This window comes from Chroicocephalus ridibundus, chromosome 7, assembly GCF_963924245.1.
Source record: "Chroicocephalus ridibundus chromosome 7, bChrRid1.1, whole genome shotgun sequence".
Classification (NCBI taxonomy): domain Eukaryota; kingdom Metazoa; phylum Chordata; class Aves; order Charadriiformes; family Laridae; genus Chroicocephalus; species Chroicocephalus ridibundus.
Window position 1 is genome coordinate 43,765,380 of NC_086290.1, and position 26,167 is coordinate 43,791,546.

Genomic DNA, 26,167 nt, shown 5'->3' on the forward strand with positions numbered 1-26,167 from the left:
TGACTTGGAGCAGTGTTTCTTAAACAGCATGGCCCATGCTTTCCAGGCTGGCGTCTGCGTGTGCCTGCATGCAGAGCAGCCGTCTACAAAGGATGCTCCACACCATACCATGCTGGTGGGCAAGACCGGGTTTGCCACAGCATGGCCATGTTGCCTTCAAGAAGCAGCAAAGGGAACCTGGGTCCCCAGGTACTAATGCCGTCATGAAGAGTGAGCTGAGCCTGGAAATATTTTTATTATCTTATTCCAGGGAAATTCATATTTGCAGAGTCTTGATCTTTCCACGTTTCTAGGTGCCAGATCTGGTCGTGCTGACAGCAAAAGCAATTTTTGGAGGATGCTCAGTTGAGGCTTAACAGCCCTGGAAAGAAACCAAAATTCTTTAGTCCTCAGTAGCACAGTGGACTGAGCTCCCCCACAGTTCCCCCAATGGACTGGCACCTTCGGCACCCAGACCTGATGTGAACATCTCATGTTATGCTGAAGGCACTACTTAAAGACCATGCCTCTGCTTTGAATTTCCTTCAAACTGAAGCATCAATATTAAAGACTCCAGCATGATTACAGGGTCCTGTTGTGTAGGAAAATGCCTTCAATCCATTTGGCTGCATGTGAGATGATTTCTTTCCCTTCCTGACCTCCAGAGATTATTCTGGAAAAACAATTCTCGAGATGCTATGGCAGGAGGAATAAAAATAGCCAAACAGATGAGCCAGTCTCTCTGACAGTACAAATACTTCCAAGTGCTTATAGTGCAGAGAAAATTAAGCCTGTAGCAGGAAACAGAGGGAATCCCTACACAAAAGAAGGAAATTTGGGAAGAATGACTTGTCTAGGAGAGGAAACTAGGTGCTGTGGCCTACTGTTAACGAGGCAAGTGGCGCTCAAAGCATCAACCCAATGTGCATGTGGTGCAGGGCACCAGGGCACGATGCCCCACTGCAGCTGGTAGTTCTTGGTGGAGGAATGCTGGGCTGCTGGGATTTCCCAGGGGGCTCAGAGACAGAGGCTCTGAGGACTTGAGCGCTCCATCTGAAGAATGGTGCGGGATGAAATTCAAAAGTGCCTCTAAGATGCCAACCTGGGAACTGCTCACACCTGAACGTCATCAAGATGATTTAGGAGGGAAGCCCAATTTAAGCTTCCTGTAGCCTCCTGTGGGTGCCTGCTATGTGATGCGATCCCCTTGTTGCAAAGAGCCCACAATAAGCAAATACGCTTCTGACCCATTTTGCCCTTTCCATCCATCTCCCCTGTAGTGTTAGGAAAGCTGCCCTCCTTTCCCAGGGCTCCCTGCCCTCAGGAATTCCTGGGTAAGGGAGTTGTGGGGCTTTGGCTCTGGCTTGAACAGATAGCTACCAAGATTGTGCTGGGGAATAGTTTGACCTGTTGGTGAATGAGGGCTCATACTTTAAAGATGACTTGTCTACGGCACTCTCAGGACTTTGGGGAAGTGAGGGAACAGACAAGAAAATAAGGAGGAGCTGAAAAAACAGGCGAGACTTGGAAAAGCTCTCACTATCGCTTCTACCTCTAGCAAAAGACTGGGCATCGTTGCTTGAGGCATGGCTGGAGAGAGATAGAAAAATAAGCCTCTAAGCCTCCTGTCATCTGCTCATCAGGTGGAACAAATTCATCAAGACACACCTCCCCTCCTCCACAGCCTATGCCTGACCTTATACCTTGCAGAGAGCAGCACCCCACAGGTTCAGTGGGTGTCACTCTCTTAGGCATAGACACTTCCCCGTGGCCTTGCACAGTGCTAGTGACCCATTATCAACTTGGCCACTGCCAACCCTTCCTCTCGGCATCCCTGCCTGTGCGCAGTGCTGGTATGAATCTATTTCAGCCCTACCCACCATAAGCTTGTTGCCACTCCTTCAGGCTGGACTTCGTTGCTTCAGCAGAGCCCTTCAGCACAAGTCAGATCAAGAGTCTCAGACCCTATCACCCTCCTGTACGTTGCCCTGTGGCAGATTCAAAGACCTTGGCCATGCATTGAGCAACCCTGGGATCTGTAATGCAGAGTTGCTGCGACGGTACGTGAAGGCTTGAGTCAGGTCATAGCAGGCTCCATGGCTCCAGTTCGGTGATGGATGGATATGCCATAACCCAGACTAGGGCTTATCTAGGCTATTTAGGTTATTCTAGGCATCTACGTTATCTCGGTATTCAGTATCCAGCCCTCTCCATGATCCTGGCTAGTGAACAACCGGTTTCAGCCCCATAGCCTTCAAACTTTAACTTTTAGCTGCTCCTTTTCTCCTCTCTGTCGCATGCTGCTTCTGCCCCAACACATCTCACTTGGTTTCACTACATTCACTGAGAAGTGGCGTAAGAGTTTCCTTTAGCCTGCCAAATGACCACAAAACCAGAGCACAGCATTCAGAGCGTTGTGTTTAACAGCTTATGAAAGCTGGGAGGCAGCGTGGTCTGTGGGGATGGGCTTTGAACAGAGAGGTGCAGTTGCCCTTGCAGCCAACGGTCCAGCTGGGACCAGTTGTTATCCTTACCAGCAGATCCCAGTCCCTAACTCGCTCGAATCTAGCTGAGGGGAAAAAAAAGATGTGACACAGTGGGAGCCCATGGAGGAAGAGAGATGGACTTGTGATGCTGATTCCTCTCTTTTCTATTTTATGCATCCCAAAAAACATTTCCCCCGATCTTTTAGGGAGTGCATTCAGGCTGGGAAATGGCAGACAGGCCCGGGTAGTTGCTGCTCTTCAGTCTTTTAGAGGTAGAAGCCCTTTGTAGGCAGCATCTTCAAAGGGAGATGTTACCTCTTTTCAGACAGATGGCCTTCTGCCCCCAGGAGACCTTTCCCAAAGGGACAGGGGGCCCACTGTATGGTCACAGGCCAGGCAATGAGCATGAATACGTGATCTCGGAGCAGAGGCACCAAGGATGTCTGGGTCCATTTGGGTTTCGCCGCTGTGGTTGGATTCTTTGGTATCTCATAAGGAGTGATTCATCCTTGGGCCTTTCTTTGTGGCAGGGGTTTTTATAACAGCTTTCTCTGATGTATGAGAAGAACTGAGTGAGTGATGAATCCTTCCCTCACTCAGGATATTTATAGCTTTCTTCTTTCTTCTTGAGCGAGTCACCTATTTTCGCAAGGCTCGTAGGCGCTTCATGTCAGTGAGACTTCAGCTCCTTGCCATATGTGAGGGAGACTGGCCAAAGGGTTCAGAAGTTTCTTGGGACTGGGATGTTGGACTGGCTGGTGGCATGTGGGGTCCTCATTGCACAAGCCTTGCATCTTAAGAAATCGAGCTAAAAGCCACAAGACTACACAGTTCACTCTTTATTTTTGGGGGCACCAAGGGTCACATTTCCCATCTGCTTCTCTGTAGACGAGCAGGCTAACATTTTGTTTCTCAGTTTGCACTGGAGCTGGGTTCTCAGTATTTTGCTGTGGAAGCTGGGATTATATTGGTGTCATCTCCTCCGGGGTGCATCGGCTCTGACCATACCAGGTGGGATGAGATCCAGAGCATCTGCTGTGGGTTTATTACAGCTCTCTTGCTTACACAGAATGGATGTGGACCAGCACTGATTTCTTTTCACTGAGGGCACAGAATAACTGCACTCTGGGAAAGCAAGTATTAGCTACCTGACTACGCCTGTGTCCCAAAAAAAACACGTGTCTGGATACCTGTTTTCACCTGGAGGGCTCAAGAAAGGGGAGCAGGTCACCAACTAAGTCGTCAAGATGTCCATCCATCTCCCCTAAACTGCTGTTTTGGAGTCTCACATGTGGCACTGGAGCTGCAGGAATGAATGCTTGCACAATGGAGGTTCGAGCCTAAGGGAGGTTGCCTGTCTAAGCAGGAAAAAGAAATGACAGGTTTTAAAATACTTCATAGCCATTTGTAACTTTCTCCAAGGACAGTGGTGTGTCTTCTGCTTCACCAGTGAATACAGACCGCCATCTCCCATTATGGAAATAATATGAAATAAAATGCAATAGAACTGAGAGCAAAACAGTATTCTGAGGGCTTTTTCCACCTGTACCTAATCCGCTGCTTCTGGTTTTTTCCCAGCATTTTCCTTTTTTTTTTTTGTTTTTTTTTTTTTTTTACACTGCCAGAGGTAAAGTAGACGATTTAGCCCCCGGTGGATGCTTTTTGCTCACTTTACTGTGGCCAGGCTCACAGGTTTTCCCATCATTTCTCCCTCTGCGGATGCTGCCCCTGTGCTCTGCATCCCCCATCTCCAGGCTCATCTGTGGTTCAGGTTGGCCTCCACATCCCCCCTCCCTCTGCCTGCGGGGATGGAGGGGCTGCCTCGTACCATCCTCCGGCAGCTCTGTGCACTTGTGCCCTCCTCTTCCCACAGCCTGATTTATTGGGTTTATCTTTCCCTTTTACAGCAGCTGCCCTTCGTTGCGCCTGGTTGCAGTGAACTCTGGTCCCTGCATAGCTCGCATTCCTCAGGGGGGGCCGCAGGCCACCGGGAAGGGCTTTCTCCTTCCCTGGGCCACGCCAGATGAGATCAAGGGGGTCGCTCAGCCGTATCCATCCATGTTGGCACCCAGCCCTGTGCTTTCTGTGTCCCAAGTGCTTGCCCTGGACGAAGGCCAGGTGACCGGGGGATGATGTGGGTCTCCAGGGAGGATGCTCTGTCTTTGGACTAGTGCTCCACAGGGTAGAGAAAGCAACAGCGGGGTCCAGCCTGCCTCAGAAACTTGTCTGTCTCCCTCTGTGAAGCTGGGGAGATGCGGTGCTGGACCTCCCTGGGCCTGGCATGTGTAGGGAGAGTCCATCCTCCCGACACTGAAACAATAATCTTTGTTTTATCGGTCTCATCGGGTCTTCTCTTTCCCTTTTCAGCCCCTGTGCAAGATCTAAGCAGGAACAGCGATGCTGAAAATGGGGATGACACCATGCCAAGTGCTATGCCTGGCAGATACAGGGCTACTCAGACAACAGGGGGCTGGAGAACATCCTAAACTGCTGAGAGCCATAGTGCTTATCAAGCCGTGTTGGCAACTCTTGCCTGGTCAGGATCCTTCTCCCACCATACACAACAGGGGAGGTTAAACAAGCCACACTTCTGACATGCTCCCTTCAGCCACAGCTCGCCCCCAGTGTTACAAAAAGGAACTATTTTGGAGGTGGACCAGACCCAGTTCCCTTGGGGTTGAGGCCACATCCATCTAGCTGCCTCCTCTCCTCCCCTAGGGATGCACCGGCCACCCCTGCACCGAGCCGCCATGCAGCCCCTGCACCGCTGATTCCTGCATCCCCTGTGGCAGCAAGGATTATCCCTCCCCTGGCGTCTTCTGTCCGGCTCCGTGAGCTGAGGCACATCCCCATGGAGGGATCAACAAGGGTTCAGGCTGAAGGTGGGCCAGGGATGAATCAGCCCTGCCCTGACCCTGCTTCCCCTTCCCTCCAACAATCCCAGCACAGAGGCCAGAGGCGGTGACTGATGGGCTGAGGGTGGGCAAGGAGGGAAGCTCATCTTTTTGTGTCGCCTCCAGGAACTGCACTTCACTCGGAGATAAGTCTCCCAGACGAGAGAGTGAAAAGGTCGCTGGAGGTTTAATTAAGGCCTGCAGGTGGAGGCAGAGCCCTCATCGCTCCCCAACACCCTGCTGCAATGCTTACAACCAGTGAGATAATCTGGTGAGCTGCTGGGGGCACAGGGACCCAAGGCTTTAGCTTTATTGCATCTTGGCTTTGTCATAGAATCATAGAATCGCCTAGGTTGGAAGGGACCTTTCAGATCATCGAGTCCAACCATCAGCCTAACTCTGACAAAAAACATCACTAAACCATATGTCTAAGCACTGTGTCTACACATCTTTTAAAAACAACTCACACTTTTACCCAAGATTAAGCTTTTGGGCCAAACCTGTGTCTGATGTCTCTGATGCCATGAATGAGCAGTCCATGTTTGTAGGTTGGCTGCGATGGATCTTACCAGACACTCTTCTAACATGGGTTTCCAGCCAGCCTCCCACACTCTGTGCTCTTTAAGGGCTTGGACTCCTTTTTTTCCTTTGAAAAGAGGAGAGCATGTGACATGATGTTTGACTCTGCAGTATTAATTTGGCACCTTTGGACTTTCATGGCTCTCTATCCCATCCTCAAGACAGGGATTGTAGTTACTTATTACAGACACAGTCTTGGGGTGCATCTCTTTGCATTCGAAAGCAGGGTGCCTGAGGGTAAGGACAAGAGCAAACTTTTGGGAGAGCTGGGTTTTACCTACAGCTGTGCCAGCGGCTTGTTGTTTGACTTGTGGGTGGAAAACCCCAGCCTTCTGGGGCTTGGTCACTGCAGTCATCCTCTGTTTTCTCTAGATGACTTCCCTAGCCTTACTCATGTAGGATGTCAGGAAGGCTTTGCATGCAACTTCTGCATAAATGGCCGTTAAAAGGGACAAAACCACTTCCAGCAGGCAGACTTAAACAAGTTAAAGTCTCCCAGAGAGGGTTAAAAAATCTCCTGTGCCATCTAGCAGGACAGCCAAATCCACAAAGACACATTGTGCCAGGGGCCAGAAGGGACTTGCCACATCCGATACTCGCTGTCCAGCCGGACTCTGGCAAAGGTCTGAGCCTCTGCATCTCCGTCCAGCACGTGGGTGCAGATGGGGGGGCCCGTGCCGCGGCTCACAGGAAAGCCAGGCAGTTCATTTTTCTGGAGAACAAGGCTGTGACTACAACAAAAAAAAGTGTGGGTAGAAGGGGCTCCTTTAAATCCTCAGATTTAAATAAATAAATAAATAAAATAATGAGTCAGGCTGTTGCAAAATCCTCATAAGTTACTCATAAGTTACTTTTTAGGGTTGTTTTTGTTTCATGCTAAGTACTGGCTTCTTTTCATCTGCCATCTCACCCATGAGGCTGCACGTTCCTCTTTCCTTATGAAAAGTTACCCCCCCCCAGGACACGGAGCTTTTGCTAAACCTCTGAATACCACAAAGCTCCCGATAAAATTGCCAGGAGTGGCAATTGTGTAAATGAGCTGGTATTGCTTGGAAGGGGAGGGAAGCGGCAGAGTCCTGCAAAAGTCAGTGCTTTTGCACGTGTGGAGCCGAGATGCGTTCTGCAAAGCCGTGTAAACTCTTTGTGGCCAAAGATAATGTGTGCAGGAAAATGTGTGCATGGCCCAGAGAGAAAACACCCGCCCATAAAGATATTGCATTTTACCCACTGCAATTCTGGAAATCTTCGCTCCATGAATCAATCTATCTATCTCCTGTGCAGCTGGTCAGGAGAGGATCTTGCCAGAGGTTTGTAGGACAGGAATGTGACACGAAACATTTGAAATGCTGGAAATTAAATCTGAGGGTTTAGATTTTGCCTGAAACATTAGCATTTGAAATCACTGGCAGCCATGTTAGGAGGTGACCCAGACTACGTGACTGATACGCAGCGATGATTGATAGCAAACTGTATTGCCAAACCTTTCACTCCACGTAATTACAGATCTGCAAACACCCTGAAGTGATTAATTACTGCCTGACATGCTTTTGGGGATGATGTATGCTCAGGGAAACACATTCCCTCCCCCCAAAATCATTTTTCTTTCATAGGAAGGAGTTTTTTCTGGCTTTGTTTATAATCGGGGATGATGGAGTCAATATTATGAGAACACCGTCAATGGAGAGCTGTGGAACAGGTGTGATCATAGAATCATAGAATGTGTTGGGTTGGAAGGGACCTCTAAAGGCCATCTAGTCCAACCCCCCTGCAGTAAGCAGGGACACCTTTAACTAGATCGGGTTGCTCAGAGCCTCATCAAGCCTGGCCTTGAATGTCTCCAGGGATGGGGCCTCCACCACCTCCACCACCTCTCTGGGCAACCTGTTCCAGGTTGATACACGCAGACGTGCACACTCGCACCCCTGCCAGATCCACTCCTCCCTGCCTGCGCCCTGCCAGCACTGGGGACACGAGAGAGGAGCTCCTGAGAAGGGCTGGCTCTAAAGCTGTCAGGCTTCCCAGACGGTGAGCCATTTCTGCCTTTGTTTTCTTTTAATTGAGCTAATTTTCCAAGGACACAAGAATAATCAGACTGATTCAAACACATCTCTGTTTTGGATGCTGATGCAATAACCCTTGTGATGGAGAGTGAAATGCCTCTCACCCCCTCTTGGCTGTCCTGTTGGTGGTGGGAAGAGGAATGATGGTGCATGACAGAGGGGCTAAAGGCTTCTCGGTAGTGTGAAGTGGTGTGTTTTCCAGTCCTCTGGCTGGAAGATCAGCTGCGGGCGTTTAAACACACCTGCAGCACGGTGGCACGGGCATTTTGTCAAAGCCCAAAAAGCTCTATTGGAATAAAGTCCCATGTGACTGGAGCAAGAAGCTTGACCGAGCCCTGATGCTCTCTCTAAATCTTCCTTTCTCATCTTGGGAATGGTTGCCATGTGGCTTTCCTATGTTTTAGCTGACGTGGCTCTTGATGCTGTAACCAGGGATTTTCTTGGTTTCACCCATACGAATTTAAGATCGCATTTTTTCCTCCTCCTCCCACCCTGCACTAAGATTGTGTCTGACGACCAGCATGGCCCGGAAAATATGATTGTGATTGATTTTGTTGCCTGGAGCCCATGTCGATTTCAGATTCTGCCAGTGTTTTGTTTTGTAAGTTGATTTTTTTTTAATTCTTCCCCCGTAAGACTTGCTGCTTTCCCTCAAAGTCAGGCCTAGCCTGAGCTCTCTAGGCTTAAAACTGAATTTTTCGCTCTGTCCCACACTGTTCTTGTCTTGCAGAACTTGCTGGATCCAGCCCAGCTCAGGAACTTTGCTGCAGCCCAGCCAGGACTCTGCGAGGGTCCTGGGGTTTCATTGCCTGCTTTTATTTCCCCCTTCTCCTGATGACTGCTGGAAGCCACGTCTCAGCTGAGCTGAAAGAGAAGCACTGGAGTAGCGAAGGGACTCTCCTGTCCCTCCTGTCCTTGAGAGCCAGAGCTTGAGATGTCCCTCTTGAGCTGCTGTAAATGATCTTTCATGCCTTGAAAGTCCCCAAGGAGGGGACGGCATCCCAAAGCAAGACCCTCGGCCATCAGGTCAACCCAAAAGTCATCTGGAAAACTTAACACACAAACTCTGGAGCAAATCACTGGAAAATGTGCCTTCTGTGGCAGGTCAAAAGGAGGATAACAAGGGACCAAACCTGTAGGGGACAGGATTTCAGTGACTTGCTGTCTCCGTTACAGCTTGTACGTGTCTAGAGCTTGTTTGTGAGCAATTAATGCAGTCGTCTTAAGCAGAGCCATGGAGAGCATGATTTAAGTAGTTAATAGTAATTAAAGGCACATTATCTGCGGGCATGTTGTCCATGCCCATCCTGCACAGCCCTGTTGGCTGCCCTGCGCCAGCTTGCCCAAGTTGAGGGGAAGGAAACGGGGTGGGCTGTAAGCCATGCAACACTGTGGGCTCTGCTTGCCCTCTCCATCGTCCCTGCCATATGTCTGGGATGTCCCTGGGGAAGCCTCCCCACTGTCACCAGCCACCCAGAACAGGGCAGTGCCACGCAGCCATGGCAGGACTCTGCGCCCATCTGTGCCGTCCCCAGCAGCACCCAGGGAAGGAGAGAAGAGGCATTCATCCACCTGTGCAATGTGTGAGACTGACCCTATTTTGACAAGGTTGTGTCAAAATCAGAATGCGACTTTCTGCTAGTTTTAGCTCATACCTGCACCAAGCAACTTGATCAACTTAGCTAGGCACCACCTCCCTCTCTGTCCTGTTTCACTCAGTTAAGACATAACCCTTTGACATTTTTGCCATTAATGTGGGGTCTGGCTAAAGGGGGGGATTTCAAGCAGGGACAGTAAACCAACCTCACTCCTATCCTGTCCCCAGCTCTGCTAATGACAGTTGTGGAGGATGGGGAGGAGAAAAGATCTCCGTGTGGGCTGGTTGGTTTTTCTGAGCGACCCAAAGCAAAGTCAAGACAGAACAAGAAAAAAAGCAACGTGGGGATGGAGTGAGAAATTCCAGTTTAGGCTTAATCTCTCTTTGCTTTGAAAAGAAACAGCTCAGGCCCTTTTGAGATGGAGAAAGAAAAAAAGAAAAGAAGTCTGAGCTTTTTAGAAATTTCCTTCCATTATTTTATGAATGAGTCTTGAAGCTACCAATATTCCGCTCACCAAAAAGGGCAACTTTTTAAGTGGATTTACCTTTTCAGCCCTGGTCCCCCTTGCCTTCAGCTATGTTTTGCCAGCAGGAATAGACTTTTCATGAACTGCCCTTAGCGATGTCCTGGGAGCTCACATCAAGAGGCGAGATGCACCGGAGTCTCTGTTTCCTACTTCCAAACACCTTCCCCTTCCTTTTCAACATTTCCCCCTGCTGCAAATAGTAGCCGAGCTGTAGATCTTCAATTATTTTTGTGCCTTTGCTCCATTTAAGCATTGCAGGACGTTATACAGAACCGAGAACCAAATCTCCCTCTCAAAGTTGCACCACACGGTGTTAAGGCTCCCAGGCATTTTCCTGCAGCCCCAAATCTCTTGACGTTTCTTATATTAAATCTGTTTATTGAAGCTGTTCTTCTGCCATTACACTTTTTCACAAGCTGTATACTTTCCCTTGCTAGGGCTTCTCAAAAAAAAAAAACAACAAAAAAACTATATACATGTCAGGATTTCTGGCTTATGACAGCACTATGAGGTTTCTTCAGGGTGAGACATTGCATTTGCAAGGCTGGTGCTGGAAGCTGGATTTCTGCGCTGTTCCAGGGGATCTGCCTAAAGAAAAGTTAGTCTAGGATATGCGAGGATGCAAAAGAATACAGGTTTGGGGTGAATTTTGGGAGAAGTGTCTTCCCCCCTTACCCCTGTTTAGCAATTGCATCCACGGTGGATTGCATTAAAGCAAAAAGGAGGGTTCTGCTGATGGAGACAGGGGAAGGTCCCCACGTAAATTAGTCCACCTGGGATAATCAGGAATAGCTATTCTGAGTAGGGCAAAGCCTCGGGAGCAGCACTGAGGGGAATGAAAATCAAACTCCTTTTTCCTGGTGCTCTCCCTCTCCTTATTATCTACACATAAATAATTCACATTCTTTGCAAGCCAAGTCTTGTCTTGACTGAAGGAGTTCAGATCATTAGAAACCCAACAATTTTCTGCATATTTCATAATAAAAGAAGCTCTAACGGGGCAGGAAGCTGGGAGGAGGGCAAAAAGGGGAAGGATTTCTTCTGCTGCAACTTCTGCTCTTGGGAGTTTCCCAAGATTTTTGGACTACTGATACCAGAGATTCCTGGATGCCCAGCTAGAAAAAAGCCACAGCACGGAAAAGATGGAAGGACCTCCCAGTGAGACCAGAGGACCCACGTGTGTTGGGGTGGGATGCTCTTGGGGACCATCTCTTCGCTGGGAGGAGGTTACTCCTTTGTGCGCTGCTCAGATTTCAAGGTAGATTTTATTATATACATTTAATAACAAAACATGCCTTAAAAAATTTCCAATAAAGAGCCATCTCAAAGCAAACATGCCCCATTCCAGAAAAGTTGTTTCAGCATTATCCAAATGCTCAAAGTCACTGCGGCTTGCTTCTTTTTCACCCTCATAGTGGCTTTTTGCCACCAGTGTTTCCATGAAATGGCTCATTTTTGATGAATTCTCGTTTTTGGATGGCAAGGGAAGAGGAGCACTGGATGGTTTCCAAGCAGCTCCATTACAGAGGCCAACATTTTGCACGGGGCCTCTCTCCCCCCGGTTTATTGATCACCGAGACATGACCTTGCAGGGCTGAGTCTGCCCAGGAGCAGGCAATGACAGGATCCGGGTAGCCATCCCTCTGCTGCCTCTGTGCAGCTCCACTGCAGCACTCCCAGTTCAGGTCTTAGTGGAAATTTGGGTCTATCTCTATCTGCCCTAGAGGACATGTCCCCTTGTCCAGCCCATCAAAAGCAGCCCTGCCACCTCCAGCTCTCTGATATGCCCTCAGCCTGAGCGTGGAGGATACTCTGGCTTTCTTATCCCTTTGAAATTTCCCCTTCCACCCTCCCTGGTTTCACAGCAGAAATAGGACCCAGGTTAGTGGAGACATTGAGACATTCTTGCCCATCCCACGCTCTCTGCAATTGCCTCTATAAACACATCCGTGCCCAGTGGGGAGGAGAGCCATTTGAGCTAAGGGATAACTCTGGCACAGGGGCAAATGGGGAAAAAGTGGCTGGGGAAGGCTGTGGGCTGGAAATTAAAAAAGGTCCCAATCACCAGAAGAAACACCCTCTTTGAGAGGGGCAGGCAGAGCCGTGGCTTAGCCAGCAGGCAAGAAGGCTTCTTGAAGGGGTTGGAGTTGGCGAGCCCCATGTCAGACCTCCATCCCACCAGCTTGCTCCCACCTCATCCCAGTGCTCGGCACCATCAGGCATGTGCTTGACCAAAACTGGGGAAAGCAGCTTTCAGAAGCTGTGCCGCAGGTCCTGCGGCCATTGGCAAAGACGAGGCTCCTCCAACTCCGGCTCATGTTTGAAGTTTCTCTCTCCTAACACATGCTCAGGCTGTCATGCCAGACGGCTGTCCCTGCTGGGACAGTGACACACAGTTGCCTGCTGGGGCTGAAACCCTGGGGAAGGCAAGGTTTTCTGGTGACACAAGAGCTAATGAATTATCCACAGTATGAGAGGTCTCTTGGTACTCTCCCTGTATGCAATTATATATATAAAAAACAGAACATGCATTGGAGATAGAGATATATAGAGGAGATATATAGATATAAATAATATATCTATATAAATATATATATATATATAAAAATATATAAATATATATAAAAATATACCCAGGACTTCTTTGCAAGTAATTACAGATAAGGAACTTGAATACTTCCCCGGTCTCAGCAGACACAGCCCCCCCTTCTCCCTCCCATTTTTCTGCGTCACTCTGTAATCTAGGTAAAAATAAAGGCGCATTGGGCCCCCAAGTCTCCCATGGGCAACAGCAAGATAAACATCGAGCCTTGGTGTTAGGAACCCATGAACAGGGGTGGGGAGCAGCAGCCTGCATCTGCCTGTGCGTTTGCTGCCTCCAGAGGCACCTGGGCTCCAGCCCTGCAGCAAGGCTGGTGTGGGGAGGAGGTAGGGGATGAGAACATCGCTCATGGACCCCAAGCCCTCTTCTCCCAGGCTCTCCTTCCTCCATGGCTAAGCCAATTTTTAGCTTAAAATGAGCCAGTGCAAGCTCTGCTCAGCTCAGAGCATCCTCAGAGGTTATAAATCCTCTGGCCACCGTGATAAAACTCCAGCAGGGATCGCTTTTCCCAAACCCAGCCTCTTCAGTGACCTCCCAAGGGGTTTATGGCCTCCTCATGCTCTGCCGCTCTCTTCAAACACACTGTCACACCAGGACTTCCTCGCCTGCAATCACGCTTTGGTTTTCACCCATTACACTCTGGCAGTTACCAGGGTCACAGAGCAGCCAGGCTGAAAAGAAACGCTTATGCTGGGGTTTAATAAACAGTTCAAACACCCCCCCCTCCCCCCCCAAAACTCTAATCGAGTTTTACGCGGGCGGGAGGGAGCAGGAGGCAGAAGGGGGCCCAGATGGGTTATTTGTCCTGCATGAGGTTTTGCAGCTGATGATGGACCATCACACCATTGGGCAGCACCTTGGAAGAGGCTGGGATGGGTGGGAAAATGGCTGTGTTCGGTGCCAGAAGCTGCAGGCAAAACTGGCAGGGGATGAGCTTAAACCATCCTTGCTCCTTTCCCAGTTTGTGATGCTCCAGAGCTGCTGGAAGTCCTAGAAGAAATGCAGCAGGTCCCAGAGCTGGGCTGAGGGTTCTGGAGAGACATCAGCAGGGTCCCCCCACCTCTCTGGGACCACCAGATGCCATGGCCACCCTTGGCCATGCATGGGATATTTCTTCTGGAGATGTGGCTGTCACTAGCTAGGTTGGATAGGGAACAACCACGTGCACCCTCCAAGAGTGGTATGTGGGTGGTGGGTTGTTATTTTCTTCCTTTTTCCCCCCACAAATCATTGTCATCTTGGCACCAACCAGCTCTCATACATCCCACCTTCTGAAGTAACCAGGAGGTCTCTCAGGCTGGCTGGGAAAGAACGTGGTCCATCCTGGGAGGATGCGCTGGGCAAGAAACCATTGGAAAGCTGCAACATTGCCATTCTCCCTCCTGCCTGTGGACGTTTTAAAGGAGCAGCAGAAGCCAAAGGAGAGGGAAGTTGCCAAAGAGTTGAAAGGGCCCCCTTGTTAGAGAGCACAAGCAGCAAGGGAAGGGGCTTTCTGAGGGCTATTTAAACATTAACCAGCACAACAATTGACCCGTGTTCCCATTTCCCCTTGCCACGCTGGTCTTTCACCTCTGCATGGGTGGATCTGTAGTGTCCTGGGCTGCCTCCAGCCCTGGACATATGGCCTGGCCACCGCTGGCACGGTGCTGTGGCAGTGACGGGAGCCTCCGTGCCACCCCCTCTGCCTGCAGGACTTCATTACCCTCCCTGTAGCTGCAGGGGAGCCCACAAGTATGGGTTGGGGATTTAAAACAGGTTATTAACTTCCCTCTTGCAGCCATAACTTGGAGGATATGGCTGACAGGTTTCAGAGAGACATGGCTCATAAAATGAAGTTCAGCTGGATGCTGAACCCAGGCACTCAGCCCTGATGTAGCTCCTCTGCCTGTACCTGGACCTGCAGCAATCTCCTCCAACCCAAGGACCATTCAACCCCTTTCCCCACCACATAATCACAAAATGGTTCGGGTTGGAAGGGACCTTACAGATTACCTACTTCCACCCCCCTACCCTGGGCAGGGACACCTCCCACCAGACCAGGTTGCTCAAAGCCCTGTCCAACCTGGCCTTGAACACCTCCAGGGATGGGGCAGCCACAGCTTCTCTGGGCAGCCTGGGCCAGGGGCTCACCACCCTCACAGTAAATAACTTCTTCCTAATATCTAATCTAAATCTCCCCTCTTTCCTGCACATTTAGCCTCTTTAGTATAGGGATCTGAGTGTCACAACAGCACCACCATTTTCTTTTTTTTTAGCTTTGGGAGTAAGAAAAATGCTGGCAACCTTCTTCTACACCTGTGGAAAAGAAGCCCGGGGGCATCTAAAGTGATGTGACCAGGGTTAGGCAGGAACCGGTGGCAGATCCTGAAAAACTGCGTTGAGACCCAGCTTTGTGGCAGCGAAATACAAACTCGAAAGCAACACCAGGTGGGATCAGGATCATCAGGTACGCCTGTCTCCCTGGACACGAACTTTTGGGAATGCTCCAGCCCCAGCACCTGGGATCAAGAGGAATTTTGTAAGCTGACAGTAGCCCACTCCAGCTGCAAAATTCAGGTACCACTGGGCTGAAGTAATAAAAATAATAAATAATAATAATAATACAGTGTGTGGGCGGGATGATCTTTGCCTCCCATTCCCCAGTGTCTGCGAGCGGGCTGTCGTCCCTCTCCCCCAGCGGCCATGGGCTCAGCAGCCCTTCTCACAAACTACCCTCCTCCTGCTGCAGTATTTTTGCAAGCCAGAAGACATCATTAGCCAAGGCTGTCACGGAGGGAGGATGAGGGGGTCATTAGGCACATGAGATTATTTCTGGTCACCTGTCAGCTGAACGTAGCTCCAGCGTGAACACCTAGGGGATTTATAGGCTTCATATCTCACCTTGCACCAGTATTTTAATGTGGTTGCTGGAGAGTTGCTCTTCTTCGTAAGCTCTCCTCCCTTAAATCTCACTTGAATATCCAAGGGAAGCAAACACAAGCTAAGCTGAAATAAACAGAATGGTTTATTAGAGCAAATACTCCCAGGCTGAGCCTCTCCATATTCCCTAGTCACCATGAACTATCCTAAATAAGAATATGCTTGTGATGAAATGTCTCAATTTTACTCTACTAGGCAAGCACTATGGGTTTTTTTTTTTGCATGATACATGTGTAAAGTGCCTAATGTCCTGCAGACTTGACCCACTGCAGTGGCCTTTTGCTGCTCAGACAAAAAGTACATGTCATTTGGGGTAATTCACACTGAAGAAACACGAGGATGGAGCTGACTGTACGAAGACAAAGCAAACGTGGTCCAAGTTTGAATCAGCGTGGGATTTTTTTTTTCCTCTTCTTGTAATAGTTTCTAGTCCATTTTAAAGAGATGGTCATCCTCACCCCGCCCAAACTTTGACTGGAGGCACCTTGTGCTGTGCAAAGAAACAGCTCTCTTTGCATTACACTATGCTTCAAGGGTTGAACCCTATGAATTACATTAACGAAGATGATCCCTTTAAAGATACTTGCTTGGGAGGCAAATCCCATTTGAAATAAAGCAGAGGGATTTAGCTTAACGAGGCAAACCGGGGAAAGAGAGGCAGAAGGGCCTGTGGAGCTGAGACACCAAGAGACAAAGCAGAGGGAGAACTTGCAGAGGAAGGGCTGCAGGGATCTGGGGTTAGAAGAGACGTCATGAAACTATGTGAATGAAAATTTTGGACATGCCAAGCCGTCGGAGGGGTGTTTGAAGCACCCTTGTCCGTAAGAGCAAGTGGAGATCGCTCAGCAGTCCTCCCTTGGTGGCCTTCAGAGAGGGTACGTCAGGGACCTGCAGAGAAGCGGTGGAAGACATGTTGGTAGTTCATCTCTGCTTATTTCTGTCCCAACCCCATCTCCTACTTCTCCCAGCTGGACCCCAGCCCTGGTTCATTCTCTTCTTGCCTTTTCTGCCATCAGAAAGGTTGCAGGTCCTTCTCACCTGCTCCTAGCCCATGCTTGTGGAGATCTGATGCAGCTGACAGCCCAACTGCTGCCTCACTGGTTTTTCTCCTGACAGGTGCCATGCAGGGGCAGCATCCTTGGGCACTGCGTGGTGGCCTGGGCGCCATAAGGGTCCCCAGAAATCAGGCTGGGGACCATGGCTCCAGCATCGCTCACTGTTTCACTGCATCGCCTGCTCGGGGAGATGTTACGGCAGCATAAATCCCAGCCAGCACACTGCTTCAGGGCACTGCAAGGTCAGCAAGGTCCTTGTGCAATGTTTTCATGACAACTGGCCTGAACACACAAAAAAACCCCTGCTGACAAAAGCACTCTCCAGCCAGGAGGAGAGGCTGTGTGGCTCGAAGGAGGATGTCCGTCCTTGCAGCTTGAGGCACAAGGAGATTTGCTTGCAAGAAGACACAACTCCCCTTCCTGCAAGCCAGTGGCTTTCGCAGTAAGATAAACTGAGACATCCCAGCTAGGCCCCCCCCACCCCGTCACAGGGCTGGGGGGGACAGATCCAGTGGCACCGTCACACACACACAAAGTCACAGCTTCTCAAAAGCTACAGCCCAAACCCTTCTGTCTGTTTCTCTTCCTCCACTGCAGGGACGGGGATGATTCTCCCCATTAAACCAGAAGGAGGAAAGCCCACCCCAGCTCCACATGGGACACAGCAGGTCACCCTGTGTGCCCAAGGGATGCAAGTCCGGGCTCCCTTGGGCACAGATGAGCCTGTACAGGGACACACCACCAGTGTGCATGACTCCATGCCAGCAGAAACCCCCCCATAAATTGGCTCCTGCCAGGTGGCATGAGTGAGGATGAGTCCCTTCATGCTAAGGAGGGTGCAGGCATTGCAGTATCCACTTTTGGGCTTCCAGATCCATGAAACACAGGCCAGAAGGAACATATGATGTCCCACACACTGCCTGGAAAACAGGGCCGGAGGCGCAAAGGGAAGCAATGGTCAGAAGCATCTTCAGGAGTGCCAGACCAGACCTTGCTGCCCACCATGCCACTGGCATTGCAGAGATGGAAACCCGCGGTTGATGCTCTGTGCAAGGAAGGAGCCAGTGGGGAACTGCACCCTTCAGAGGCTGCCTGTGCAGTCGCGTGGCAGCTGAGCACTCAGCAACTTGATCCTTGAACACCACAGACCAACCACCGGTCAACTCTGCTCCAAGTGATTTCTGGGTGCGCACCAGCAGCTGTGATGGGAGCTCAGTAACTGCACCACTGGGTAAGCCTTTGGGTTCATTTCCAGGTCCCGCAACCCTTCAGAGCCCCACGGCCCTGATCTTGCAAAGCAGACAGCATGTCCTCTCACCCGGGGAACTGGGCACCCTGGCAACCAGAAGAGCCACCAGGGAAGCAGAGTCGATCCCAGTGCAAACCTCGAGCAGGATTAAGCGCTCACAAGCCCTGCTTTCACCAACTGGGCTCATCATTTCCTCTCCGGCTGCCGTGTCATCGTTTTAAAAAGAAAGGAAAAAAAAAAAAAAAAAGTCATTTACCACCCAGCACAAGCTCTCCTCTCCGAAATGTCACCCTGTGCTTCCTGTGGCAGCAGCCACCCAGGAGCAGAGGCAGCCTCCAGCTCTGCAGCATCCTGCTCTCAACTGCCCGCCTGGTGCTGTAACCCCTGCAGACCTGGCTCTCTGCCACCCAAACAGCTTGCCTGAGGCCACGCGTTGGGGAAAGAAAGAAAGAAAAAAAAAAAAAAAAGCCACACTGAGCAAAACCAGGACTTTCTTGCTCACTTCTCACATGGGGTGATGGCCTCCTTCATATAGACTTAAAACAAAAAGAACCGAAGGAAGAAAATACCGCCACTGCAACGTTCTCCCTTTTCACAAACAGCAGCCAAGACGCAGAGAAATTAACTGACCTGCAAAAGATCTCATATTTCATTAACTGCAAAATTATCAACGTTTTCCCCACATCCTAGAGGGATGCGCTGCAGAAAGTTGCCATGTGACAGACCCATGCCAGTGTGCCGCCAGGTACAGAGTGATCCCACACAGGTCACTGCTCCATCCCCACGTCTCCTCTCCTTGGGGAGGCTGGAGCAACGACGAGAACAAACTGTAAAACGCAGCATTGATACTGAGAAATAAGCAGAAGAACACTTTTTTTTTTTTATATCAGGCCCTTTCATTGTATAAATAATTTATTTCAGTTCACAGCATTATGTCTGCATCTTTTAAAAAAAAAAAAAGAAGAAACGATGGGAGGAACAGAGACTAATGGACAATGGCAAGGGTAAGACACGGGCAGCAGGATTTGGAACACTATAAAGGTACCTGGGGAAATGAGACGTCGTGACGTCTGCTAAAAGAAAAAAAGGCCATTCAAACATATTTAGAGAAGACGCACAACCTTGCAGTAAAGTCCAGCTCGTCTTCAGAGCAACAACCCAGGCAGTTTCCCTTAACCGCTGTTCTGCCGAGGCACCTCTTCTTCTAGCCCACCGCAGGCGATGCACATCTTCATCCAGGAAAAAAAAAAAAGTAATAATCAGCATACCGTTGGGAAACGTTACAGAAATACCACGGAAGCCATTTAGCTACTAATCGGAAAAGTCTCTTTTAATTATTGCAGCAAGTGGAGTTGGCGGGGGCGGCACCGCCGCAGCGTCCCACCTGGCTGAGCTGAACCTTCAAAGTGGGCAACCGCTGGTTCGGCGCACGCCCAAGCGCGCCTCTGAAAACCAGCCCTTTCTCCTAGGGGATGCTCGGCTGAGCCAGGTGTAACAAACTCCCAGGAATGACCAAGCTCCGTAAATGCACGCCACCACGCTTTCCACGCCAGTGTTTGCTAAAGCCAAGACCTATGTCTTGACAGCAAGGAGGCAAAATCCACAACTAACAGCCTGCGCATGTCATTTTTAAAACCTGATCGCTTTTTGAGGGGGAAAAAAACCATAGCTTTGTATTTTGCCTGTAAAATGGGTTGTTCTCCAAAAAAAAGGGTTAATGCACATGGCTTCTGTGGCATCAAAAATAAATATTTTATTTTTTTTTTCCCTCTCTCGACAGCAAGTACCAAAGTGTTGGAGGTGAAGACAAAGCAAAGAAAACCCAAGGAAGCAGGAAAGGAGCCACCTGAACTGATGGGACCAGCCCACTCACTCAGTGCACAAGTCGCGACTTGCGTCGGGAACACAAATCCCGCAAGAAGAGAAATACTACTTGGCTGCAACATTTGTTTCCTAACACAAAAAAAAAGAAAAAAAAAAAGAAAAAAAAAGAAAAAAAAAAAGCTATTTGGAAGGTGCCACGCTCATTGCTGCAAGGGGAGAATCAACTCCCTGAAACCCGAAGGGCATTTTTCTTTTGTTTGCTTGGTGGTTTCTGCTTGGCTGCTCTGGGAAGGGGTTTTCAAATGGGAAGGCTGGTGTAAAATCACCAGAAACACCCGCCAAACTGCGTGGCTCAAAATTCAAGCTCTTTGCTCCCCCCCTCACACCCCCGAGGGCTGCCTGCTTCTGCTCCGCAGGCAGTGTGGAAAGCCGGGACCCTGGTTTTCTCCTCTGGAGAGATGGGTCCCAGGACAAAAAACACAGACAGCAAATGACTTTTGGTCCCCAGGACCTCAGCCCCATCCATTTACCAAAATGTCTCCCCGTAGAAGGACACGGCGTGGCCTGACCCTGCCCTGGGCGCGCAGCACGAAGAGGCAACCCCCACCCGGCTACTGCTGGCAGCGAGGGGCTCTCTGCTTTGAATTGGGTTTAAATCTCTATAAAAAACTAACACACCCCCCAGTGTTATCTCCCCCCGCCCCCCCCCCCAGTGTCTCTTTACACCCTGCCATTTTCCCGGCGCTGCCGAGTCCGTTTTCAGCAGAGATTTTCGCAAGCTCTGGCCATCTCAGGTCTGTCCCTGCCATGACGCCCCCCCCACCCCCCAAACCCCACCTTCGCTAAGCGCTGCCCTGACCTCTCGCACAGACTGCGGAGCGGCAGGGTGACCGGTACCACAAACCTCGCTTTTTGTTTGTTTTTATTAAGTAACCCCTAGTTTGAACACCAACCCCTCCGCCCTCCCCAGCTGGAACAAATTACCCCCTCGGAGCACAATAAAGACCTGCTGGGCGCTTTGCTTCAGAAGATGACACAACTAAGCCTTTGACAAGGGGAGACTCCTGGACACCCCCCGCTCCCCAACGCTTCCACCAGCGTTCACCCCAAAACATTGCCTTTTTTTTTTTTTCCTTCTATTTCCCCCCTCCCCCTTTCTTTTAAGCAAACAGCTTAAAGCTCAGCACCACTCAGCAGCTACTAAGCACCCCCGCCGCCGCAGCCTTACGACCCACCCCCCCCCAGCCTGGAGTCTGACTGTCCTTGCTCTGCACCCATCTGCGCCCTAAAACACCAGCCGGGGGTGTGCGTGTGTGGTGTGTTTGTCCCCTTACCCATCACCCACACCACCCCCAGACATTTTGTGCTGGTCCAACCTCCTCCCCCCGCTCCGGCTTCCGACACCCCTTCCCACCGAGAAAGACGGGGGAAGAGATGCGGGCAGGCATGGGGGCGCAGCTGGAAGCCTCCCCTCCCACCACTGCTGACCTTGCTGAGCCCAGGCGCTGCCTTCGCATCCACCCCCCCATCCCACCCCCCCCCAGCATTCATCCCTCCTCGCCGCATCCTCGATAGACCACCCACCCAAAACCACACACGTTAAAGATCCAGAAGCACGCTGGGCTTCTCCCGAATGCACTTCAACAGGGTCCTGCCCTGTTTGCCCACCCACCCCGGCACACAAAAGCTCGGTGGTCGCGGGCCAGGGGTCCGGGGGGGAGTGGTCCGTATCCGGCCCTTGGGAACACGGAAATGGGGTGGTGGGAGAAGGGAGATCCCGGCTCTCGCCTGCAGACGGGATGTGGGCTTGGCTGGCAGGAGCGGCTTTGTTATCACCGCTATTGTCTTTTCATTTGGAAAGAGGGGAGGGGAAAGAAAAAAAATAAAAAAAGAGGAAAAAAAATAATGATAACAATTAAAACCAAAAAGGATCGCTTTGGTTCTCTCTCCCCCTTCGGTTCCTTTGTCTGCTTCCCCATCCCTCCCCGCCTCTTGCGGGGCTTCTACCGCTTCTTCTTCTGCTTGAGGGACTTCCTCCGCTTCAGGATCATCTCGTAGAGCTTGTCCATGCCCTCCGTGAGCCCCTCGCCGATGATGGCGCAGGCGGGCTGGATGTGGTAGGTGGTGGAAGGGGTCAGCTCGTGGAGGGCCAGCTGCTTCTCGATCTCGGCCACCGGCAGGGACTTGGGCAGGTCCTGCTTGTTGGCGATGACCAGCAGCGGGGTGCCCTGGTTCTCGGCGAACTTGGTCACCTTGTGCAGCTCCGTTTTGGCCTCCTCCAGCCGGTCCACGTCCACTGAGTCCACCACGTAGATGATGCCATCGGTGCAGCGGCTGTAGGACTTCCAGAGCGGGCGCAGCTTCTCCTGACCGCCCACGTCCCAGAAGTGGCAGCTGATGCCCTTAGCCGTCCCGTTGCTCAGCCGGATCTTCTCTGTGTTGAAACCGATGGTGGGCACGGTGTTGACGAACTCGTTGAACTTCAGCCGGTAAAGCACCGTCGTCTTGCCCGCCGAGTCCAGGCCCAGCATGACGATGTGCAGGGACTGGAAGGCGGAGATGTTGGAGGAGATGTTCCCCATGGCCACGGCTCACGCCGCCCTCACAGCCCCGCGCCCATCCCCGCACCGCCAGCCGGCGGGGGCCGGGCTCGGGGTGAGCTGGGCCGGGCTCGGAGGGGAGCTGAGCGGCCCGCGAGGCTCCGGCAGCGCTCGGGGACTCCCGGCCGCCGCCGCCCCGCCCGGGAGGAGGGGCCGCGCCGCCGCCTTCCGCCCGCTCCGCCCCGCCCCGCCCCGGCACCTGCCTGGCCCCGCCGCCGCCCGCAGCCACGGGGCTGCGACCTGCAGCCCCTCCGTCCTGGTGCCCGGGCACAGCCCCGGTGCTGGAGGAGGCGACGACCCTGGGAGCAGATTGCCCCCCTCTCTGCGCCCGTCTGTGGTTAAAGCTTGGTTATCCCTGGGCTTTTCGTCGTCACCGACCGCAGAAATCATAAAACCCACCTAAAAATAGTACCAAGCCAAGGCATCATTTCGCTGCGCAGAGACACAAGGAGGGACCTTCTGCTGCACCATGTATAATCCCCGGCTGAGGGAACTGGGGGGGTTGCAAAAGTGGTTTCAGGCTCAGCTCTGCGGGGACGACCGAGCTCAGAAAGTGGGAGAGCGATGCGATGGGATCCTGTGAGCTGGAGAGCAGCGGTAACAAGCTGAGCCCAGAACGTGGGAGAGCGATGCGATGGGATCCTGCGAGCTGGGGAGTCACCATCACCCTGCAGCGTGGTGCTGGGACGTGGAGCATCGGCATCCCCATGGGGTTGTCACAGTCTCCCAAAGCAGAGAGATGTCGAGGGGAAAACCTCACCTGCACTGAACCTGGGGGGGACAGACACTAGTGTTCATCACTGCTATTAATGCTTTTTGTATCTCATACTTCATAAACGGTGTTAGTACTTTCAAACCATGTTGAAGCCCCTGTGATCCTTATGGCCAGCCAGCGCTCCCAGAGCCCAGCACGGCTCAGTGCCCCAAAGCCACTTAGCTGCTGGCCCAGCTACTCCTTGAAGCCCCTTCCAGGCCAGCGTGGGGACAGGGAGGCCACCTCTGCTGCATGCTGTGGGGAAGACCTGTCCCGCTCTTTGCCATTGCATTGATTTCTGATATTGCTCCTGAGACAAAGAGCAGCAGCAGGGTTGTTCTGACAATGTTACCCATCCCCTATTTTACAGCATTTGTAAAATAAATATCAACTGTATCTGACAGATTAACTAGAAAGCCCTGGAGAGAGAAGTGTACTGCAGAAGACAGATACTGCTTTTAATTTAAGATGCTTTCACCGCGCAGCATGCAGTGAGGATTGTCAGGCTGGAGTGGGATCATTTCTCGTATTCATATTTCATCCTGGGGATGTGTGTTGCAGCTTTGCATGGAGATAAGACTACCTGCTAACACATGCTATCGTTAAAAATACAGGTAGCTTGCTGTGACGGTCTCTGGAGGTGACACTGGGCACAGTTTTGATTGGAAATCACCATGTGGTGACAGCGTGAAAAGTGCAGGGAGCTCCGTCCCTCCCCGTCCGCCAGTGTGTGGCTGTGAGAAACGTTCCTCGGTATGTGTGAGGTGGCGTCGTCTCTGTGCTCTGCACAGCCATTCAAAAAGCAAGGCACAGGCATCATATGGGCTGGAAAATGAAAATGTTTTGTGCACCAGGGGTTGTCCTGATCAGCTGGCCTTTGAGCTGGTGTGAGTTCAGGCTTTTCTCTGTGCCCCACGTAAAGGTAAGGAGCTTCCAGGGGCAAGTGGAGAAAGCTGTGAGCGATCACCTGACTCCGGGAGCTGGAGCATTAAAGAAAAAAAATGCCAGAAATAGAAGAATAGGGTCATATCAGGGAGTGGTGTCACCAGCAGATCCGGCACCGTTCTCATCTCTTCTGCCTGAATTGCTCCAGCAAAAGCTTTCTTAAATGCTGCTGTGAAGGATAATCCCAAGGCAAGCACAACCCGGGCTGTCCCCAGAGTTAGCAGCTAATCTGTGTGCAATAGGTTTGTTGTTTAGGCATTCACCTTTGGGCTGTGAGCTCATGCTCAGATCCAGGAGTGCCGGGTCCAGTGCAGGCGATGCCATTTCAGCCCTTCGTGTTGTGGCCAGGCAGTATTCCCCAGGGAATTCCTCCTCTCCCCTCCATCACAGCTAACCCTCTCTCTCCCTCCTATTTCATCCCCACTGCTGACGACAGCTTTGAGCCTCAAGTCGAAAGGCTGCCTTAAACAGGGCCCCGAAATGTCTTTTCCCCCAACAGCCAAAGTCCAAAGGAGAGACTTCCCTCCTCCGCACCCCTCCTTTTTCCACCCCAGTGTTGATTGCGAGTTCTAAATAAAGGCGAGATCAGATAGAAAGGATGATCAAACCTTGGGGATGTTCTAAAGAACAGCCTTATATCAGATGGTCCCAGGGGATGGAGATAAACAGGAGCGTTGCAGTGGTGAATTATGCTGCAGCTAATGCCAGCTATCCATAAATAGGCTGATAAGATCTCCACTGAATATTAAGCGCAGAAATAACAGCGTTAATCGCAGCTGAGAGGAGTCTGCCAAGTCCATTTGGTGGCAAATTTAGGGAAAGGAAACCCACCTGTTCCATGAGCCTCCCCCCTCCTTCTGCTTTTTCTCCCCTCCTTTTCCATCATATGAAGGTTAAGCAGCCAAGGTTAAAGCCAGCATTAGCATCTAAATGTGTGTCTGCGAGTATCTGACAAAGGCACTGATAGCTGGTCCACAACATTTCGCTCCAGCAGCAAGAAGACGGTTGCTGCCATAGTAACTGTTTTCAGACATGGCAATTATTTCTTCCCAGCACCCGCCATCCCACCTCCCTTCCCCCAGATCATCTTGCGCTTCAAAGTATCTTTCTTTTTTTTTTTAATTTTTTTTTTGGTTAAACGCAAAGGGCCAGAGCCCACTCCCTGCCCAGAGACAGCAGAGGGATGATTCCCGCGCTTCCGCAGCCCACTTATGGATTATCCATAATAGTGACTTTTAATCTGCAATCCAATTAGCCCTTTATCACCCAGGCAAAGCGAAACCTTGGAGCAGCAGCTTTTACCAGCAGTTTCTAGCAAATCTGGTGACTTGCAGGGAGGGAAATTGGTTTGCGGAGAGCATCCCAACCACTGGGGTGTGCAGGCTCCTCTCTCCTTCCCCTGCCCCTTCCTTCATAAAAGCACCACTTATCTTAGTCTGCTCCCTTTTGTTTGTGCATTAAAAGCAGAGACATCAGCCCAAACAAAATTAACAGGCGAGGGCTGTAATTAGGGCTGCCCCCGTTCTTGGGATAGCTGAGGCTAATTAATAGCATCCCCGTGACTAATGCCCAGGATGCGGGATGAACAGCCAGAAGGCTGCCGTGAGAGCCAGAACTGTGGCAGCCACCTCTCGAATAGGTGATGGTGGGATAAGGCACAGGATGGGTGTCTCCAGCCGGCTTCGGGAGGCTGCTCCCCTCTTCTGCCAGGATTTCATGGATGAGTTCTGCCTAAGTGGCAGCTTACCGGGGCCCACATGAGCTGGGAGAGGCAGCACTGGTTAATATGGTGTAGGAAAGTCTCGTCCCTTTTTGGGAGCCCTGACGGTGGGGGGAAAGCCCTTGGGGAGGCTTTCTGGGGACAGTGTACCTGCACCTCCCACGGTCAGCATCCTTTTCTTGTGCCACTCTCCTTCCTGCCTTCATCCCCTCTCTTCCTTTCTGGCCCACTCACTGGATAATGAAGCCAGGTAATGCAGGATCATTAAGGGCTGAATAGCCTATGAGTCCCATAGGAACCTTTGGGATATTACCTCTGAGGGAAAAGGGCATCGCGGATTTAATGGCCCTCCTTCCTCCCGGGAAAGGCTGTGCTTT

General features: G+C 51.1%; 1 protein-coding gene and 1 long non-coding RNA gene across 5 annotated transcripts in view; one reads left to right on the top strand and one right to left on the bottom strand.

The window, feature by feature from the left end:
* Nucleotides 1-15,273, top strand: part of LOC134518656 (uncharacterized) — a 54,454-nt gene extending 39,181 nt beyond the window's left edge. For 2 of the 3 annotated variants that reach the window (XR_010072023.1, XR_010072025.1), the window contains 3 exons: nucleotides 7,780-7,963; nucleotides 8,501-8,599; nucleotides 8,729-12,510. This is a non-coding gene — a long non-coding RNA (uncharacterized LOC134518656). Of the gene's footprint in view, nucleotides 1-7,779; nucleotides 7,964-8,500; nucleotides 8,600-8,728; nucleotides 12,511-14,979 lie in introns of those variants that run through there. The other variant, XR_010072024.1, reaches the window with a different exon arrangement.
* Nucleotides 15,274-15,751: 478 nt separating this feature from the next.
* On the bottom strand, nucleotides 15,752-22,545 carry ARL4C (ADP ribosylation factor like GTPase 4C). 2 transcript variants are annotated; one of them, XM_063341966.1, is made up of 3 exons: nucleotides 21,356-22,545; nucleotides 18,017-19,176; nucleotides 15,752-16,531 (listed from the first exon to the last, which is right to left on the bottom strand). In XM_063341966.1, the coding sequence occupies exon 1, from the start codon at nucleotides 22,351-22,353 to the stop codon at nucleotides 21,775-21,777; it is 579 nt and encodes a 192-aa protein (XP_063198036.1). In that variant the 5' UTR covers nucleotides 22,354-22,545; the 3' UTR covers nucleotides 15,752-16,531; nucleotides 18,017-19,176; nucleotides 21,356-21,774. The 2 variants fall into 2 exon arrangements, with proteins under 2 accessions (XP_063198036.1, XP_063198035.1); XM_063341965.1 differs by having other exon boundaries at nucleotides 15,752-19,176.
* Between the last annotated feature and the right edge of the window lie 3,622 nt (nucleotides 22,546-26,167).

Excerpts from the sequence above, each read along its gene's own strand:
- ARL4C (XM_063341966.1), bottom strand. The coding sequence starts at position 22,353 with ATGGGGAACATCTCCTCCAACATCTCCGCCTTCCAGTCCCTGCACATC.